The sequence below is a fragment of the Lates calcarifer genome, unplaced genomic scaffold (assembly GCF_001640805.2).
Source record: "Lates calcarifer isolate ASB-BC8 unplaced genomic scaffold, TLL_Latcal_v3 _unitig_7_quiver_1103, whole genome shotgun sequence".
In the NCBI taxonomy this organism is placed as follows: domain Eukaryota; kingdom Metazoa; phylum Chordata; class Actinopteri; family Centropomidae; genus Lates; species Lates calcarifer.
In genome coordinates, this window is record NW_026118003.1 from 19,226 (window position 1) to 38,069 (window position 18,844).

The 18,844-nt window shown below is 37.2% G+C and overlaps 9 gene segments (V, D, J or C); all 9 read right to left on the bottom strand.

The window, feature by feature from the left end:
* Window positions 1-126: 126 nt before the first annotated feature.
* LOC108879937 (Ig heavy chain V region MC101-like) lies at window positions 127-3,229 on the bottom strand. The segment is given in 2 exon segments: window positions 127-555; window positions 3,132-3,229. Coding segments are annotated over 2 exon segments (468 nt in total).
* On the bottom strand, window positions 1,729-2,195 carry LOC108879943 (Ig heavy chain V region 914-like). The segment is given in 2 exon segments: window positions 1,729-2,046; window positions 2,129-2,195. Coding segments are annotated over 2 exon segments (366 nt in total).
* A 573-nt stretch (window positions 3,230-3,802) lies between the features above and the next one.
* On the bottom strand, window positions 3,803-4,521 carry LOC127142169 (Ig heavy chain V region 6.96-like). The segment is given in 2 exon segments: window positions 3,803-4,246; window positions 4,331-4,521. Coding segments are annotated over 2 exon segments (351 nt in total).
* A 319-nt stretch (window positions 4,522-4,840) lies between these two features.
* Window positions 4,841-5,398, bottom strand: LOC127142163 (Ig heavy chain V region 914-like). The segment is given in 2 exon segments: window positions 4,841-5,214; window positions 5,304-5,398. Coding segments are annotated over 2 exon segments (402 nt in total).
* Window positions 5,399-6,278: 880 nt separating this feature from the next.
* Window positions 6,279-6,935, bottom strand: LOC127142167 (immunoglobulin heavy variable 3-23-like). The segment is given in 2 exon segments: window positions 6,279-6,710; window positions 6,801-6,935. Coding segments are annotated over 2 exon segments (360 nt in total).
* A 2,062-nt stretch (window positions 6,936-8,997) lies between these two features.
* LOC108879940 (Ig heavy chain V region MC101-like) lies at window positions 8,998-9,639 on the bottom strand. The segment is given in 2 exon segments: window positions 8,998-9,441; window positions 9,538-9,639. Coding segments are annotated over 2 exon segments (444 nt in total).
* A 618-nt stretch (window positions 9,640-10,257) lies between these two features.
* Window positions 10,258-10,725, bottom strand: LOC108879938 (Ig heavy chain V region 914-like). The segment is given in 2 exon segments: window positions 10,258-10,571; window positions 10,657-10,725. Coding segments are annotated over 2 exon segments (363 nt in total).
* A 2,302-nt stretch (window positions 10,726-13,027) lies between these two features.
* On the bottom strand, window positions 13,028-13,699 carry LOC108879942 (Ig heavy chain V region 914-like). The segment is given in 2 exon segments: window positions 13,028-13,456; window positions 13,547-13,699. Coding segments are annotated over 2 exon segments (357 nt in total).
* Window positions 13,700-15,212: 1,513 nt separating this feature from the next.
* LOC108879939 (Ig heavy chain V region MC101-like) lies at window positions 15,213-15,788 on the bottom strand. The segment is given in 2 exon segments: window positions 15,213-15,628; window positions 15,725-15,788. Coding segments are annotated over 2 exon segments (444 nt in total).
* Window positions 15,789-18,844: the final 3,056 nt, after the last annotated feature.

An 18,844-nucleotide genomic window follows, 5' to 3' on the forward strand; every position in this document is an offset into this window, starting at 1 on the left:
CAAGTATCATATCCTTTAGTGGAAGTCAGACGAGATCTACATGGATTTGTTGAACTAAAATACAAATATCCTCTGTCTGGCAATAACAAACTATTTTTACTGCTGTTCAGTGAATTCCATAAACAATCAACTAAGCTATCATATAACAAGAGAGTACTGTCTTTATGAATGTGTTTGTGGTTGAGTCACATGTGTTGCTGAGTTTTTGTGCAGGTCTGTTGGTGGTTTGTTTCACTGTGGGGTTACGTGCACAGTAATAAACAGCTGTGTCCTCAGGCTGCAGATTCTGTCCTGTTATAGTCACTGTTCCAGCAGACATGTCTCTGTTGTAGCTGAACCTGTTCTTCAGAGCGTTATTTTGATATAAGCTGCCACTGCTTCCACCCCACTGATGGAAAATCCAGTCCATTGGTTTTCCTTCACGCTGTCTGATCCAACCTGTTGCATAGTCGTTATCAGTCATAGAATAACCAGAGACCTGACAGGTGATGGTCAAAGACTGTCCAGGCTGCACAACCTTTGACTCTGGCTGGATGAGATCAATACTGTACACACCTGTGGAAACAGAAATCAACATTATCTCCATCATTCATCTGACTATTCAGTGTTTCTAATGTGTTTATTAGTGTGAATCCACTGAAAGCTCCTCACAGGATCCAGCTGCCAGCAGCAGTATCAGAGCTACAGAGAACATGGTTGATGTTGAAGCTGAACTGATATGAGCTCTTCTGTCCTCTCACTGACACACACACTTCATCTACTTATGAGGAACCTATATTTGCATATTGTTGAATATTTAAATCTCTCTTTTGCCAAGAAAATTAAAGAAACAACTAAATCATGCAAAAACTATGAAGTCTTGTGTTTTCTACAGATAGTTTTCATTCGTCCATGAAACATATTTAAAAACAAATAAAAAAAATAAAAATAAAAGAAACAACAACCTCTAAACCAAAAAGGACAGATGCTTTGTTTGTACTATGTTTACAGTATCTGTCAGCTACTTCCCATGTACAGTCCCAGCAGATAGTTACTGTAATACAGGCTTTGGCAGTCTGAGTTAAACAGCTGAGCCTTCACTCACCCAACTTGTCATGTTAAAATCTACTTTTTACAGATGACAGATACAATGAATCAACCATAGCCTGTTGTTTAATTCATTTCATTTATCATTTCTGAAAGTGGAAACTCTTATTTTACCAACTTATTAACAGAGTAAAAAGGTGTATGATCTACTGTGAATTAGACAAAAAAAGACATAAAAAACAGTTCTCGTCTGCATTGTGTCACCTCTTCACAACACAACTCACAACTTGTTAATAACCAAAATGTAGAGAAATGGTTTGAAGCCCTACAAAAGATATACCGTATGCTTGTGCTTTTAGCTTAATAAGAAACCTACAGGGTAACCTCCTGGACTGCTCAGCTGTCCAGTGAAACACAGAAACAGCAACGAACCTCTGAGCTGAAGTAACAACAAGTGTGTGTGTATGTTTTTGTTTTTTCTAAATACTGTTAACATAGGTATCTGAGTGGTAATATTACTTATGTGTTGTGAGATTATTCATCTCACATTCATTGTGTGTGTCCATATGTGTATTTGGTCACATATTTCTTTATTGACTGTTGTTGTGTCTGCACCTTCAGAATTGTTCAGAATTTTTCCTGTTTTGAAGCCCAATACTGATGAGTACTGTAGGATTTTGTACAGCTGTTCAACCAACTCCAGTCACTGTGACTCTCGAGCACAATAATAAACAGCAGAATCTTCAGTCTTCAGACTGTTCATCTGCAGATACACCTGCTGTCTGCTGTTGTCTCTGGAGATGGTAAACCGGCCTTGGACTGACTGAGAGTAGTATTGTTTGCTACCACTAGGCTGACTGACGAATGCAACCCACTCCAGTCCTTTTCCAGGAGCCTGTCTGACCCAGTTCATAGCATAGTCACTGAATGTGAATCCAGAGCCTGTACAGGTCAGTGTGTGGGATTCTCCAGGTCTTTTAACCACTGGTTCAGATTCTGTCAGAGTCTGACCATCAACACCTGTTGAGATGAAAAACAAAATATTGAATGTTTTAAGATGGTTACTCAAAGAAATACTGTCAAATGAAGTTAAATATTTCACCTGCCCAGCAGAGAGTTAAAAGCAGCAGTCCTGTCCTATAGTCCATCATGTTAAACTGTGTGTCCACTGTTCTTTGTCATCCTCTCTGCAGTCAGATAAGTAGAGGTGGAAGACATTTGAGTTTTGCATTGACTCCTCCTCACAGAGAGGAAACTAATGGACTGGCTGTATTTAGTGAAAACAGGAATTCATGTCCACAAGTCAATCTCTCATTTCAAGTTTTATAAGCAATTGTCTGATAATTTTTATTTTGTGTAAAATATTTGTCATTATTTACACCACAACCACATGGATTTTATTAATACAAAAAACATATAATAAGAACAGTAAATAAATAACAATAATAAAACATAAATTTTTTTAGACATCAGACACATAAAAAAGGTAAATTCAAGTCACTTAAAATACAGCAAAAAATTTCCTCCACTGTTCAGGAATTCATAAACATGTATATATTGATCCACTCTGTAGAGCGGTTCATGTCTTTATTAAATGTAATATTTAGAACAGTGTTTGTCTGTGGTTCAGCCACAAGAGCATCTGGGTATTTGTGCAGGTCTGTCTGTGGTTTGTTTCACTGTGGTCCCAACTGCGGTACCACGTACCACGTACACAGTAATAAACAGCTGTGTCCTCAGACTGTAGATTCTCTCCTGTTAATGTCACAGAACTACTAGAAGTATATGTGTGATAAAGGAACTTGTTCTTCAGAACGTTATTTTGATGAAAGTCTCCTCCTCCCGACTGATGCATAATCCAGTCCATTGCTTTTCCTTCATGCTGTCTGACCCAACCTGTAGCATAGCTGCCATAGTCATAGTCAGAGAATAACCAGAGACCTGACAGGTGATGGTCAAAGACTGTCCAGGCTGCACAACCTTTGACTCTGGCTGGATGAGATCAATACTGTACACACCTGTGGAAACAGAAATCAACATTATCTCCATCATTCATCTGACTACTCAGTGTTTCTAATGTGTTTATTAGTGTGAAAGCTCCTCACAGGATCCAGCTGCCAGCAGCAGTATCAGAGCTACAGAGAACATGGTTGATGTTGAAGCTGAACTGATGTGAGCTCTTCTGTCCTCTCACTGACACACACACAATTCACTTCCTTATGAGGAACCTCCATTTTGCATATTGTTTAATATTTAAAATTCTCTTTTGTCAAAAAAGAGAGGAAAAAAAATCACCATTAAAACAAAACTCCAAAATTTAAGTCATTTTTGTAACATTTTTACAACCACTTCATCACTTTCACACGATGAACTAAGCCTAGGACTTTGTTCAGCTAATTTAACTGATCATTTCTAATAGCGGAACTCTACAACCAAATATAACTGATTCACTCTCCAAATTTTTTTTACATGTTTGCAAGCATATAAACCTGTACAACCTTTCAGTACTTACAGTTAGACCTTTAACTTTCATGGTTCAAGGATCAGTTATCAGATAAAGTGGATGTGAAGTGAAGTGGTCTACATCAATACAATGTTAATAAAGCAACTTCTTATGATTCCTAATATATTACATGCCAAGCTGCCAACCCGAGGGTTTTTCATTTTAATTTCTTGTTTTGTGTGTGTGGGTGGGTGTGTTTGTGTCTGTGTGTGCTGTGCTGTCCTTGTCTTTTTTTATGGACAAGTAAATATGTTTGTTTTTGTGAATCTAGTCCTGAAGTTTCTATGTGACAATTTTCATGATTGTATTGAAAACAATAACCACAAAATATATAATGAAATGTTTTATTAGTGCAGTAAGGATCAGTACTGTAGGATTTTGTACATCCACTCAACTAACTCCAGTCACTGTGTGGCTATTGAGCACAATAATAAACAGCAGAATCTTCAGTCTTCAGACTGTTCATCTGCAGATACACCTGCTGTCTGCTGTTGTCTCTGGAGATGGTAAACCGGCCTTTGACTGACTGAGAGTAGTATTCGTAGCTGCCACCACTGTTACTAATGGAAGCAATCCACTCCAGTCCTTTTCCAGGGGCCTGTCTGGCCCAGTGCATGCTGTAGTCACTGAATGTGAATCCAGATGTTGTACAGGTCAGTCTGTGGGATTCTCCAGGCCTTTTAACCACTGGTTCAGATTCAGTCTGACCATCAACACCTGTCAAGATAAAAAAAGAAATCACATGTAAAAGGGTACCTCACAGAAATACTACGTCAAATGAAGTTCATGAAATATTTTCACCTGCCCAGCAGAGAGTTAGAAGCAGCAGTCCTGTCCTATAGTCCATCATGTTAAACTGTGTGTCCACTGTTCTCTGTCATCCTCTCTGCAGTCAGATAAGTAGAGGTGGAAGACATCAGAGTTTTACATTGACTCCTCCTCACAGGGGGGTTAGTTTGGAACATTACAGATCTCAGTTCCTGTTTGGTGTTATTGTTTGTTTTTGAGAATGTTAACTGCAAATGATTCTTTCCTCCAAGAGTCTCTCTGCATGCTGCAGAGTAATTTGTGCAACAATTTGACAAACACACTATTTAAGTTTGTTGGCCTTCATTGTTACAGTTCTCTGCTGAAATAATGCTATCATAACTTCACAGGGACCTTAGAATATAAATGTACATGGATATTGTGAAAAGATGCTTAATGAAAAATGCTTTCAACATATTAATTGTATTCATGTGTCTTGATAAATATATTTCTCTCTTCAACAGTGAACTGGTGTGAAATCATTAGTGGTCTGAGGGCTCCTCCTCTGGTGGCTTCATGTTACAAGTGTTCAGGCACTGAGGGGTTTTTGTTCAGGTCTACAGATGGTTTGTGTTGTTGTGTGTCTCTGGCACAGTAATACACAGCAGTGTCTTCAGGCTGCAGATTCTGTCCATTTAGAGTCACTGTGTTTCTGGAAGAGTCTGTGCTGATACTGAACTTGTTCTTTAGTGAATCTTTGTAGTATGCATTGGATCCAGCTGCATATCCAATCCACTCCATTTCTTTCCCTGCAGGCTGTCTGATCCAAGCTGTGTAGTAGCTGCTGACAGAATAAGAGACCTGACAGGTGATGGTCAGATGTTGACCTGGCTGCACAGTCACAGAGGCTGGCTGTGTCAACTGTACACACTTCACACCTGTAAAAAAAGAAAACATTTTGTGATAAATTCTAAAGTTATAAAGCAATAGAAGAAATGTTGACTATGATAAATCCAGAGAGACTCACAGGATCCAGCTGCCAACAGCAGCAGCAGAGCTACAGAAAACATGGTTGATGGTGAAACTGACGTGCTGTGAACTCCACTGACAGTCTGATGTGAAGTTTTTATAGCTGAGTAACAAGGAGAGTCACTGAGTTTGCATAGAGATCTGACAGATGATGGTCACATGGATGGATGTAGGTCAGTTTGGAGCTAAAAACAGTTACGACTAATAATGTCAGTCATTTCATGATTCACTGAAAAATTTTGTAAATTTAATTCTAGTGTTAAATTTAAACAAAAGTGCTGGTGAAGGATTTAGATTCTTATTTATGTCCATAGAATTTATATGATATATTATAGTAGCATTGATTCTTGATACATCACATTCTGCTTTTAAAGTAAAATGTAAGGGCAAGAACACAGTATGATATAAAATAAAACAGCTTTTAAAAAATTCAACAGTTGTTAAATACTGATATAAGACATCTACACCACCATGATAATAAACTGCTTGTGCTTCTGTTGACTTTTTAATTACTAATTTTATTTTTTCATAAAACACCAGTGAACTGACAGCAACATAATCTTGTTGCTTGAGTTTAGTGCAGCTGGTTGAAGACCTGCACTTTTTCATATTTTAAAGTTTTTAGTATTAAAATTGTGGATGTTTGAAGTCATAGACATACAGAGAAACCTGGAGACATGTGAGGAAACTAACTGCATAGGAACTGAAACCTGTATAAAGATATGCAAAAACAAATTGCAGTGGAAAGTGGTGCACAGGAAAATATATTACATTTACATATGTATATGACTTTTCAAATGAGAAAGCAAAACTGTGATAAACTTGGATAGTAAAGTGTTTTGTTTTAATTAAGCTTAATAAAAAAGATTTCTACATTTATCTGTTTGTTTAGATTTTCATTTTTATTTTTATCTATTTATTTAATTTTTAAAGTAGACCTTTAAATCCTGATCAGACATTAGTGACTCTAACATAGTATTCAATGCACCTTTATTGAATCACTTTCTTGAGCTAACTGAGGACGTCACTCATTTCAGGTAATGGAAGTTTGATGAATACTGTAGGTTTTTGTACAGCTGCTGAACCAACTCCAGTCACTGTGATTGTCGAGCACAATAATAAACAGCAGAATCTTCAGTCTTCAGACTGTTCATCTGCAGATACAGCTGCTGTCTGCTGTTGTCTCTGGAGGTGGTAAACCGGCCTTGGACTGACTGAGAGTAGTATTTGCTACTACTACCACCATCAGCAGCAATCCACTCCAGTCCTTTTCCAGGAGCCTGTCTGATCCAGCTCATCCAGTAGCTGCTGAGTGAGAACCCAGAGACTGTACAGGTCAGTCTGTGGGATTCTCCAGGTCTTTTAACCACTGGTTCAGATTGTGTCAGAGTCTGACCATCAACACCTGTCAAGACAAACAAAGAATATAGTCAGGTGTTTTAAACTGGTACATTTTTAAAAACAACTTTAGATCAACATCAGTGAAAGTCTTCACCTGCCCAGCAGAGAGTTAAAAGCAGCAGTCCTGTCCTATAGTCCATCATGTTAAACTGTGTGTCCACTGTTCTCTGTCATCCTCTCTGCAGTCAGATAAGTAGAGGTGGAAGACATCTGAGTTTTGCATTGACTCCTCCTCACAGTGTTGAACTAAATTTGACTTGGATCTCAGTTACTTTTTGGTGAAACTTGAGAATAAAAATTCATTGCGCACTAGTCACCTGTTGAATGTTACAGTATACTTTGTTCAATAGGTTGACAAAACACATTTTATAAGTTGGTTGCTGTTCATTATTGGCACAGTCGCCATCACGTGAAAAATAATTTATTAGTTTTAATTGATAGATTGCTAATTAATAATTATATCCCTTAACTGTACAGTTCCATTATTTCATGAGAAAATAAAGAAAAATACAGATACATACTCATGTTTTTCAGACAATAAAACAACGATGAGAAAATTGTTACCATCAGTCAAGTGAAAAAGATTGTCATCCTCTCTCATTTTTTTTTTTCCTGTCCCAGTTAATGGTTATTGTCATACACATGAATGAAAACCATTTACTGGCTGTTGGAAAGGACATCTAGAATTTAATGGCACAATTTAATGTAAGGTATATGCAACTCATTAAATAATAATCTGGTCCTCACAGGATTCAGTATCAGAGCTACAGAGAATAGGGAGGAGAGAAGTGGAGTACAGATATTTGTTGAATTTGAGTTCATGTATGTGGGTCAGTCAGGTGTTGCAATTTTTTCCAAAAGAATTGTGGTTCTAAAATGCCTGTCAGTATTAATACCACAACCAAATGTATTTTGTTAATACAAAAATGACCTTCATTTTTACATTTAAAACATTAACAAGTAAACTTTATCAAATTATTTGAAATTTGACCATTTCTCATTAATCACTTTGAATATAATGGGCAGTATTATGATGATCAGCAACATAGACTAGCATTTTTGAAAATTGTTGTATTGTTCCAGTACCTGGCCATGTCCAATTATTAATGTTTTGAATATATTTTAGATTTTGGACATTTTATGTCTCTAATTATCTTATGATTCAGCCAAGTTCATTCTCTGTGTTGTTGTTGTTGTTTTGTTTTTTCCAGCTTTTTTCTCTTTTCAAACTAAATTCATGTAATTTATGGTTTGTACCTATTAATGTGACAGTTTTAAATATCACTTTGTCAGATGAGAGGACTCTGTGGGTGATGTAACATCATGAAGACAATAAATATTTGCATAAGTTTATCGTAATATTGGTTCAAATCTAATGTGGATAATGCAAAATTATTGCTACTTGTTGTCTGTGGAGGTTTTTGTGCAGCTGCTACACTGTCTTCAGTCACTGCGTCTCAAGTGCTGCTGGACACATCTTCAATCATGACGAAACGACTTTGAAAGGAGCTGCCATAGGTAGCAGAGTTTCTGCCTGTGTTCATCCTCCCAATCCACTCCAGAGCTCTTGCTGGTCTCTATCGTATCCAGTGTATATTGTTTTCTGTCATGTTATAACCAGATATGATACATGACATCTTCACTGTCTCTCCAGGTCTTTTCACCTCAGATGGAGACTGGTCCAGTTTGATCTCACTCCAAACTCCTGTAAGTAAAGATTATGATAATTATCCATCAAAGTTGTTTTATTTTCCAAAATAACGAAAGAAAGAGAAAAAAACATCCATTTGTTAAAATAGAAATTCTTTTCTTACCATGAACAGTGACTATAAAGAATAGACTCCAATAAATCATCTTTTTTTTTTTTTTAAGAAATACATTCAATTGTCCCAGTTTTCTGACAATTGATGACAGCTGCTGGTGGTGTGTTTATAAGGAGCAAAGAGTTTGCATAGACCTCCCTCTACAGGTTTAAAAAGGGAATGTGTCTCACAGATGTTTTTACAGTATCTTTACAACAATTGAGAGAAATATAAATTGAGTTACATGTTAAATGATGTTAACTGTATTTGTACTGTACATATAAATGTGTAGATGGTGTGTGCAGCTGTAAAACCTGATTTTTCTCTGATGGACCAGGCTGATCCTAGTTCTTCCCTAAAATACGAAAACGCTAAAAAAAACTTTAATGGTTTACAATGATAATCTGAAACTACGATGCAACACTTTCATGATATTTTCTTATCATGGCCAAATTAAAAAGGGAAGTTTGAATGTGATATTTATTTGTTCATACTCAAGAGAAGATACAGTCAAATTTTACGTTAGTCTTTGTTAGTATTCACATTTAGAACATGTGTTTGAGTCACATGTGTTGCTGAGTTTTTGTGCAGGTCTATTAGTGGTTTGTTTCACTGTGGGGAGACGTACACAGTAATAAACAGCTGTGTCCTCAGGCTGCAGATTCTGTCCTGTTATAGTCACTGTTCCAGCAGACATGTCTCTGTTGTAGCTGAACTTGTTCTTCAGAGCATCATTTTGCCAAAAGCTGCTACCGCTTCCACCCCACTGATGGAAAATCCAGTCCATTGGTTTTCCTTCACGCTGTCTGATCCAACCTGTTCCATAGCTGCTACTAGTCAGAAAATAACCAGAGACCTGACAGGTGATGGTCAAAGACTGTCCAGGCTGCACAACCTTTGACTCTGGCTGGATGAGATCAATACTGTACACACCTGTGGAAACAGAAATCAACATTATCTCCATCATTCATCTGACTATTCAGTGTTTCTAATGTGTTTATTAGTGTGAATCCACTGAAAGCTCCTCACAGGATCCAGCTGCCAGCAGCAGTATCAGAGCTCCAGAGAACATGGTTGATGTTGAAGCTGAACTGATGTGAGCTCTTCTGTCCTCTCACTGACACACACACTTCGCTTCCTTATGAGGAACCTTTATTTGCATAAGTGCTCAGGAGCAGGGACTGAATTTATTACTAACCTTCATCGTGGCTGGCATTGTTTTCATTATTATGAAAAGACACAATAATAATTGTCAGGTATAACTTGAGCCTGTAAGTCTGAATGCTGCAAAATGCTTTTGTTAGATGATATGATTCACAATGTGTGGAGAGTTGAGTTTTCAGGCCTTAAATCACTTATGACATGATACTGGCACAACTCTTTACAGGCTGCAGGCAGGTTAACAGGTGTTTTATGACAGGGAACTTTTCATTTAATAAGGAGAATCAGTTGTGGGCAGCTGGTGAATAATCAGAGCAAGGTTTGTTTGTGTGTGTGTGTGTTTGTGTGTGTGCGCTTTCCTAGCACAAAATATGAAGACATTTAAAGATCTGCTCCCATTAGATGATTAAATGATTGAAAATAAACTGTCCAAACAGTGACAAACTAATCTTTAGTGATATAAAGTGTTTCATTGTGAACTGGTCACCATTCATTGGGAAACTTGTTTTCAAAGACTGACATGCTTCAGTGCTTGTCATTCAGAATTCAGTGTTGTTCAGTTTTTGTACAGCTTTGTAGTCTCTTGTGTCACTGTGACTCTCGAGCACAATAATAAACAGCAGAATCTTCAGTCTTCAGACTGTTCATCTGCAGATACAGCTGCTGTCTGCTGTTGTCTCTGGAGATGGTAAACCGGCCTTGGACTGACTGAGAGTAGTATGTGGTGCTGCCACCACTACTGATATAAGCGATCCACTCCAGTCCTTTTCCAGGAGCCTGTCTGACCCAGTTCATCTCATAGCTGCTGAATGTGAATCCAGCTGTTGTACAGGTCAGTGTGTGGGATTCTCCAGGTCTTTTAACCACTGGTTCAGATTCTGTCAGAGTCTGACCATCAACACCTGTCAAGATGAAAAAGAAATCATATGTATGAAAAGGTACCTCACAGAAATACTATATTAAATGAAGTTCATGAAATATTTTCACCTGCCCAGCAGAGAGTTAAAAGCAGCAGCCCTGTCCTATAGTCCATCATGTTAAACTGTGTGTCCACTGTTCTCTGTCATCCTCTCTGCAGTCAGATAAGTAGAGTTGGAAGACATCTGAGTTTTGCATTGACTCCTCCTCACAGGGAGAAAACAAATGGACTGGATGTATTTGGTGAAACTTAGGAATTCATGTCCACAAGTCAAGTTTTGCATTGACACCTCCTCACAGGGTAGAGAGAGTTGGAGTGGACTTGGATGTCTGTCATCTCTGTTTGTATGACTGGTGGGACTAGACTGAATGTTTAATGACCAGTAAGTGTCTGTGGAAGTCAGTAAAATTGAAATATTTTCTGATGCTTTTCAATTGTAGTATTTTGTTTATCAGCACTAACACAGCAGCCAGATAACAACACTCCTCACAGGGAGGTTAGTTTGGAACATTACAGATCTCAGTTCCTGTTTGGTGTTATTGTTTGTTTTTGAGAATGTTAACTGCAAATGATTCTTTCCTCCAAGAGTCTCTCTGCATGCTGCAGAGTAATTTGTGAGACAAGTTGACGAACACATTATTTAAGTTTGTTGGCCTTCATTGTTACAGTTCTCTGCTGAAATAATGCTATCGTAACTTCACAGGGACTGTAGAATATAAATATACATTGATATTGTGAAAAGATGCTTAATGAAAAATGCTTTCAACATGTTAATTGTATTCATGTGTCTTCCTTATTGATAAATATATTTCTCTCTTCAACAGTGAACTGGTGTGAAATCATTAGTGGTCTGAGGGCTCCTCCTCTGGTGGCTTCATGTTACAAGTGTTCAGACACTGAGGGGTTTTTGTTCAGGTCTACAGATGGTTTGTGTTATTGTGACTCTCTGGCACAGTAATACACAGCAGTGTATGTGTTTCTGGAAGAGTCTGTGCTGATACTGAACTTGTTCTTTAGTGAATCTTTGTAGTATGTGGTGTATCCAGCTGCTGCACTTCCAATCCACTCCATTTCTTTCCCTGCAGGCTGTCTGATCCAAGCTGTGTAGTAGCTGCTAACAGAATAAGAGACCTGACAGGTGATGGTCAGACGTTGACCTGGCTGCACAGCCACAGAGGCTGGCTGTGTCAACTGTACACACTTCACACCTGTAAAAAGAAGAAAATGTTTTCTAATAAATTAGCAAGTTATACAGCAAAAGATGAAATGTTGACTTTGACAAAAATGAAATATGGTATCACATAATTACACACCTGTTAAAAAACGAAAGTCTAAAGAAATGTTGACTATGATAAATCCAGAGAGACTCACAGGATCCAGCTGCCAACAGCAGCAGCAGAGCTACAGAAAACATGCTTGATGGTGAAACTGACGTGCTGTGAACTCCACTGACAGTCTGATGTGAAGTTTTTATAGCTGAGTAACAAGGAAGGTCACTGAGTTTGCATAGAGACCTGACAGATGATGGTCACATGGATGTAGGCCAGTTTGGAGCTAAATACAGGAACCTATTATGATTATTAATGATGTCAGTCACTTCATGATTCACTGAAAATCCTGCATTAAAAAAGTCAACCTGTTCAGATAATGCAGTGTTATTTATACCTAACCTTACATTTTGAGATGACTTTGAAATGTGAATATTTTGTAAATTTAATTCTAGTATTAAATTGCAACAAAAGTGCTGGTGAAGGATTTAGATTCTTATTTATGTCCATAGAATTTATATGATATATTATAGTAGCATTGATTCTTGATACATCACATTCTGCTTTTAAAGTAAAATGTAAGGGCAAGAACACAGTATGATATAAAATAAAACAGCTTTTAAAAAATTTAACAGTTGTTAAATACTGATATAAGACATCTACACCACCATGATAATAAACTGCTTGTGCTTCTGTTGACTTTTTAATTACTAATTTTATTTTTTCATAAAACACCAGTGAACTGACAGCAACATAATCTTGTTGCTTGAGTTTAGTGCAGCTGGTTGAAGACCTGCACCTTTTCATATTTTAAAGTTTTTAGTATTAAAATTGTGGATGTTTGAAGTCATAGACATACAGAGAAACCTGGAGACATGTGAGGAAACTAACTGCATAGGAACTGAAACCTGTATAAAGATATGCAAAAACAAATTGCAGTGGAAAGTGGTGCACAGGAAAATATATTACATTTACATATGTATATGACTTTTCAAATGAGAAAGCAAAACTGTGATAAACTTGGATAGTAAAGTGTTTTGTTTTAATTAAGCTTAATAAAAAAGATTTCTACATTTATCTGTTTGTTTAGATTTTCATTTTTATTTTTATCTATTTATTTAATTTTTAAAGTAGACCTTTAAATCCAGATCAGACATTAGTGACTCTAACATAGTATTCAATGCACCTTTATTGAATCACTTTCTTGAGCTAACTGAGGACGTCACTCATTTCAGGTAATGGAAGTTTGATGAATACTGTAGGTTTTTGTACAGCTGCTCAACCAACTCCAGTCACTGTGACTCTCGAGCACAATAATAAACAGCAGAATCTTCAGTCTTCAGACTGTTCATCTGCAGATACAGCTGCTGTCTGCTGTTGTCTCTGGAGGTGGTAAACCGGCCTTGGACTGACTGAGAGTAGTAGTTGCTACCACTAGTATCAGTAGCAATCCACTCCAGTCCTTTTCCAGGAGCCTGTCTGATCCAGCTCATCCAGTAGCTGCTGAGTGAGAACCCAGAGACTGTACAGGTCAGTCTGTGGGATTCTCCAGGTCTTTTAACCACTGGTTCAGATTGTGTCAGAGTCTGACCATCAACACCTGTCAAGACAAACAAAGAATATAGTCAGGTATTTTAAACTGGTACATTTTTAAAGATAACTGTAGATCGACATCAGTGAAAGTCTTCACCTGCCCAGCAGAGAGTTAAAAGCAGCAGTCCTGTCCTATAGTCCATCATGTTAAACTGTGTGTCCACTGTTCTCTGTCATCCTCTCTGCAGTCAGATAAGTAGAGGTGGAAGACATCTGAGTTTTGCATTGACTCCTCCTCACAGGGAGGAGAGAAGTGGAGTATAGATATTTGTTGAATTTGGTGAGTTCATGTATGTGGGTCAGTCAGGTGTTGCAATTTTTTCCAAAAGAATTGTGGTTCTAAAATGCCTGTCAGTATTAATACCACAACCAAATGTATTTTTGTTAAAACAAAAATGACCTTCATTTTTACATTTAAAACATTAACAAGTAAACTTTGACTGGAATTTGACCATTTCTCATTAATCACTTTGAATATAATGGGCAGTATTATGATGATCAGCAACATAGACTAGCATTTTTGAAAATTGTTGTATTGTTCCAGTACCTGGCCATGTCCAATTATTAATGTTTTGAATATATTTTAGATTTTGGACATTTTACGTCTCTAATTATCTTATGATTCAGCCAAGTTCATTCTCTGATCAAATTTTTTTTCCAGCTTTTTTCTCTTTTCAAACTAAATTCATGTAATTTATGGTTTGTACCTATTAATGTGACAGTTTTAAATATCACTTTGTCAGATGAGAGGACTCTGTGGGTGATGTAACATCTTGAAGACAATAAATATTTGCATAAGTTTATCGTAATATTGGTTCAAATCTAATGTGGATAATGCAAAATTATTGCTACTTGTTGTCTGTGGAGGTTTTTGTGCAGCTGCTACACTGTCTTCAGTCACTGCGTCTCAAGTGCTGCTGGACACATCTTCAGTCATGACGAAACGACTTTGAAAGGAGCTGCCATAGGTAGCAGAGTTTCTGCCTGTGTTCATCCTCCCAATCCACTCCAGAGCTCTTGCTGGTCTCTGTCGTATCCAGTGTATATTGTAGCTTGTCATGCTATAACCAGATATGATACATGACATCTTCACTGTCTCTCCAGGTCTTTTCACCTCAGATGGAGACTGGTCCAGTTTGATCTCACTCCAAACTCCTTTAAGTAAAGAAGATCATAATCAGCATCCATCAAAGTTGTTTTATTTTCCAAAATAACGAAAGAAAGAAAAAAACGTCCATTTGTTAAAATAGAAATTCTTTTCTTACCATGAACAGTGACTATAAAGAATAGACTCCAATAAATCATCTTTTTTTTTAAGAAATACATTAAATTGTCCCAGTTTTCTGACAATTGATGACAGCTGCTGGTGGTGTGTTTATAAGGAGCAAAAGTTTGCATAGACCTCCCTCTACAGGTTTAAAAAGGGAATGTGTCTCACAGATGTTTTTACAGTATCTTTACAACAATTGAGAGAAATATAAATTGAGTTACATGTTAAATGATGTTAACTGTATTTGTACTGTACATATAAATGTGTAGATGGTGTGTGCAGCTGTAAAACCTGATTTTTCTCTGATGGACCAGGCTGATCCTAGTTCTTCCCTAAAATACGAAAACGCTAAAAAAACTTTAATGGTTTACAATGATAATCTGAAACTACGATGCAACACTTTCATGATATTTTCTTATCATGGCCAAATTAAAAAGGGAAGTTTGAATGTGATATTTATTTGTTCATACTCAAGAGAAGATACAGCCAAATTTTACGTTAGTCTTTGTTAGTATTCACATTTAGAACATGTGTTTGAGTCACATGTGTTGCTGAGTTTTTGTGCAGCTCTGTTGGTGGTTTGTTTCACTGTGGGGCAACGTACACAGTAGTAAACAGCTGTGTCCTCAGGCTGCAGATTCTGTCCTGTTATAGTCACTGTTCCAGCAGACATGTCTCTGCTGTAGCTGAACCTGTTCTTCAGAGCATCATTTTGCCAAAAGCTACCGCTGCTTCCTCCCCACTGATGGAAAATCCAGTCCATCAGTTTTCCTTCACGGTGTCTGATCCAACCTGTAGCATAGCTGCCATCAGTCAGAGAATAACCAGAGACCTGACAGGTGATGGTCAAAGACTGTCCAGGCTGCACAACCTTTGACTCTGGCTGGATGAGATCAATACTGTACACACCTGTGGAAACAGAAATCAACATTATCTCCATCATTCATCTGACTATTCAGTGTTTCTAATGTGTTTATTAGTGTGAATCCACTGAAAGCTCCTCACAGGATCCAGCTGCCAGCAGCAGTATCAGAGCTCCAGAGAACATGGTTGATGTTGAAGCTGAACTGATGTGAGCTCTTCTGTCCTCTCACTGACACACACACACTTCACTTCCTTATGAGGAACCTTCATTTGCATATTGTTGAATATTTACATTTCTCTTTTGTCAGAAAAGAGAAAAAAAAAATCACCAGTAAAACAAAACTCCAAAGTTTAAGTCATTTTTGTAACATTTTTACAATCACTTCATCACTTTCACATGATGAACTAAGCCTAAGCCTAGTTGTTCAACTAATTCAATTGATCATTTCTAATAGCGAAATTCTCCAACTAAATACAATTGATTCATTTTTAATGATTTAATTTTATTGTTCCTATGTATTGAAGGATTTTGTACAGCTGCTCAACCAACTCCAGTCTGACCATCAACACCTGTCAAGATAAAAATACAACACAACATATATTTAGATAGTAACTCAAATAAATACTATGTCAAATAAAGTTTATTAAAAAATTTCACCTACCCAGCAGAATGGACCTGACCCTCATTTGCTGTTGCTGATCTTGGACAGGTTGGACAGGTAAAATAGTTGAGATTCAAACCAAATGATTTTATTTAATGAAATATATTTTTTATTTGAGCTGTGTTTACTATTATTTCTAGAGGCTGAATATTGTGTAGCATTTTAGATTTTTTTAAATGGTCATTTATCCCAAAAGTGATAAAATAAAAAGCAAAGGAAAAAAGGAAAACCTCAAAAGTAGACGCTACAAGCAAAATCACAGTAAATAACAGCTGACATGACTTTTGTTATATATCACATTCCTGATGTGATCATCTTTGAAAAACCCAAAATTATCAAAGTCTTTATGAGCCAGAGCTTATTACTTAAAAAATCCAGTCATTTTAAGTTAACTGAATATGTGCTGCAGTAATACTGGTATGATTAGAATCAAAACTGTCAAAGTTCCTGTTGAGGAATGGAACAGATATTTACAGTTGAATTTGTATTATAGTCTATTTCAAAGTCTTACTGTGAACCAGTAATGGAGGCTGGTTAGTGTTTCAGTGAACTGGTGTCAAATCATTAGTGGTCTGAGGGCTCCTCCTCTGGTCGCTTCATGTTACAGGTGTTCAGGCACTGAGGGGTTTTTGTTCAGGTCTACAGATGGTTTGTGTTGTTGTGTGTCTCTGGCACAGTAATACACAGCAGTATCTTCAGGCTGCACATTCTGTCCATTTAGAGTCGCCGTGTTTCTGGAAGAATCTAAATCAATACTGAATTTGTTCTTTAGTGAATCTTTGTAGTATGTGCTCCCTCCATCACGTCTGCTTCCAATCCACTCCAGTCCTTTCCCTGCAGGCTGTCTGATCCAAGCTGTGTAGTAGGTGCTAACAGAATAAGAGACCTGACAGGTGATGGTCAGACGTTGACCTGGCTGCACAGTCACAGAGGCTGGCTGTGTCAACTGGTTCACACTTCACACCTGTTTTAAAAAAAGAAAACATTTTGTTGTAAATGTTCAAGTCATACAGCAGAAGAAGAAATATTGACTCTGATAAATCCAGAGAGACTCACAGGATCCAGCTGCCAACAGCAGCAGCAGAGCTACAGAAAACATGGTTGATGGTGAAACTGACGTGCTGTGAACTCCACTGACAGACTGATGTGAAGTTTTTATAGCTGAGTAACAAGGAAGGTCACTGAGTTTGCATAGAATCAAAACATATGAAGCATCAGTGTTGGTCTGACTGGAGCCAGTCTGTTGAGAGTTATTATATTTTCAGAGTGAGTCATTACACATGCAACTGTAAGAGTTAGAAAATGCATCTGGATTTACATAGATTTTATGACTTTAAACTTTACTGTTGTTGGAAAATATAAATGTCTGAAGATATTCTTTACATTATCATGATCATTATTTTTCTTCTTAACTTGAAAATTAACTGGACAGCTAAAAACTAATGATAACTTTGTATAAACCGTGTTCACCATCAAAACCCACTTTAATTACGATGTGAGCTGTTTTTCTGACATAATTGTTTTTAGAATTTGACATATTCTCTCTCTATACAAAAATAGTTAAGATTCAAGTAAATTCACTTTGTTTGGAAACTTTGCAGTGCAGGGTCTATTAGCTGGGTAAGGATCAGAAAAGACACATTTTGCTGGCAAATCCCACAGAGAATTTCACACAAGCAGAATTCACAGCAGCTTTTTCAGGCTTCCTGCTCTTCATCTTGAGATCTACCCATTGCCTGCTGAAATGAACTGACACTGACAGATGAAGCTGCAGTCACTACTCATGGTAAACACACTTCTAGTCAAACTTCACTGTTTGAATGTATTAAATCAAGTTTATATTATGACTCACTTTTGATTCCATATAATCTGTTTGCAGTAGTTTAATTTTAACAGTCAGACTGTTATGCTGTTTTTGACCCTTTTATGAACAAATGATCTTTTGTTGTGTTTTCATTTTAATTTTTTATGTGCTTGATGTTTAGTTAAATGATTCCTCAGGGATTTGTGATGAAGGGAGACATATTAATTTGTTTTTTTTTTTCATTAGACATAAGTAAGTAAGTATTGTATATGATATATTACATGGATATTATGTAAATACTTAATGCTTTGGCTCTACAAGCCTGAAATGTGAGTAAAGTAGGATTTTGTACAGCTGCTCAACCAAGTCCAGTCACTGTGACTCTCGAGCACAATAATAAACAGCAGAATCTTCAGTCTTCAGACTGTTCATCTGCAGATACACCTGCTGTCTGCTGTTGTCTCTGGAGATGGTAAACGGCCTCGGACTGACTGAGAATAGTAGATCTCAGCACTGTCATATCTGATAATTGCAATCCACTCCAGTCCTTTTCCAGGAGCCTGTCTGACCCATGCCATCCAGTAGCTGTTGAATGTGAATCCAGATGTTGTACAGGTCAGTCTGTGGGATTCTCCAGGTCTTTTAACCACTGGTTCGGATTCTGTCAGAGTCTGACCATCAACACCTGTCAAGACAATAAACAATATAGTCACTTTGTCAAATCTAGCAACTTCTTGAAGACAGATTCTATTTAATTCTGTAAATGTTTTTCACCTGCCCAGCAGAGAGTTAAAA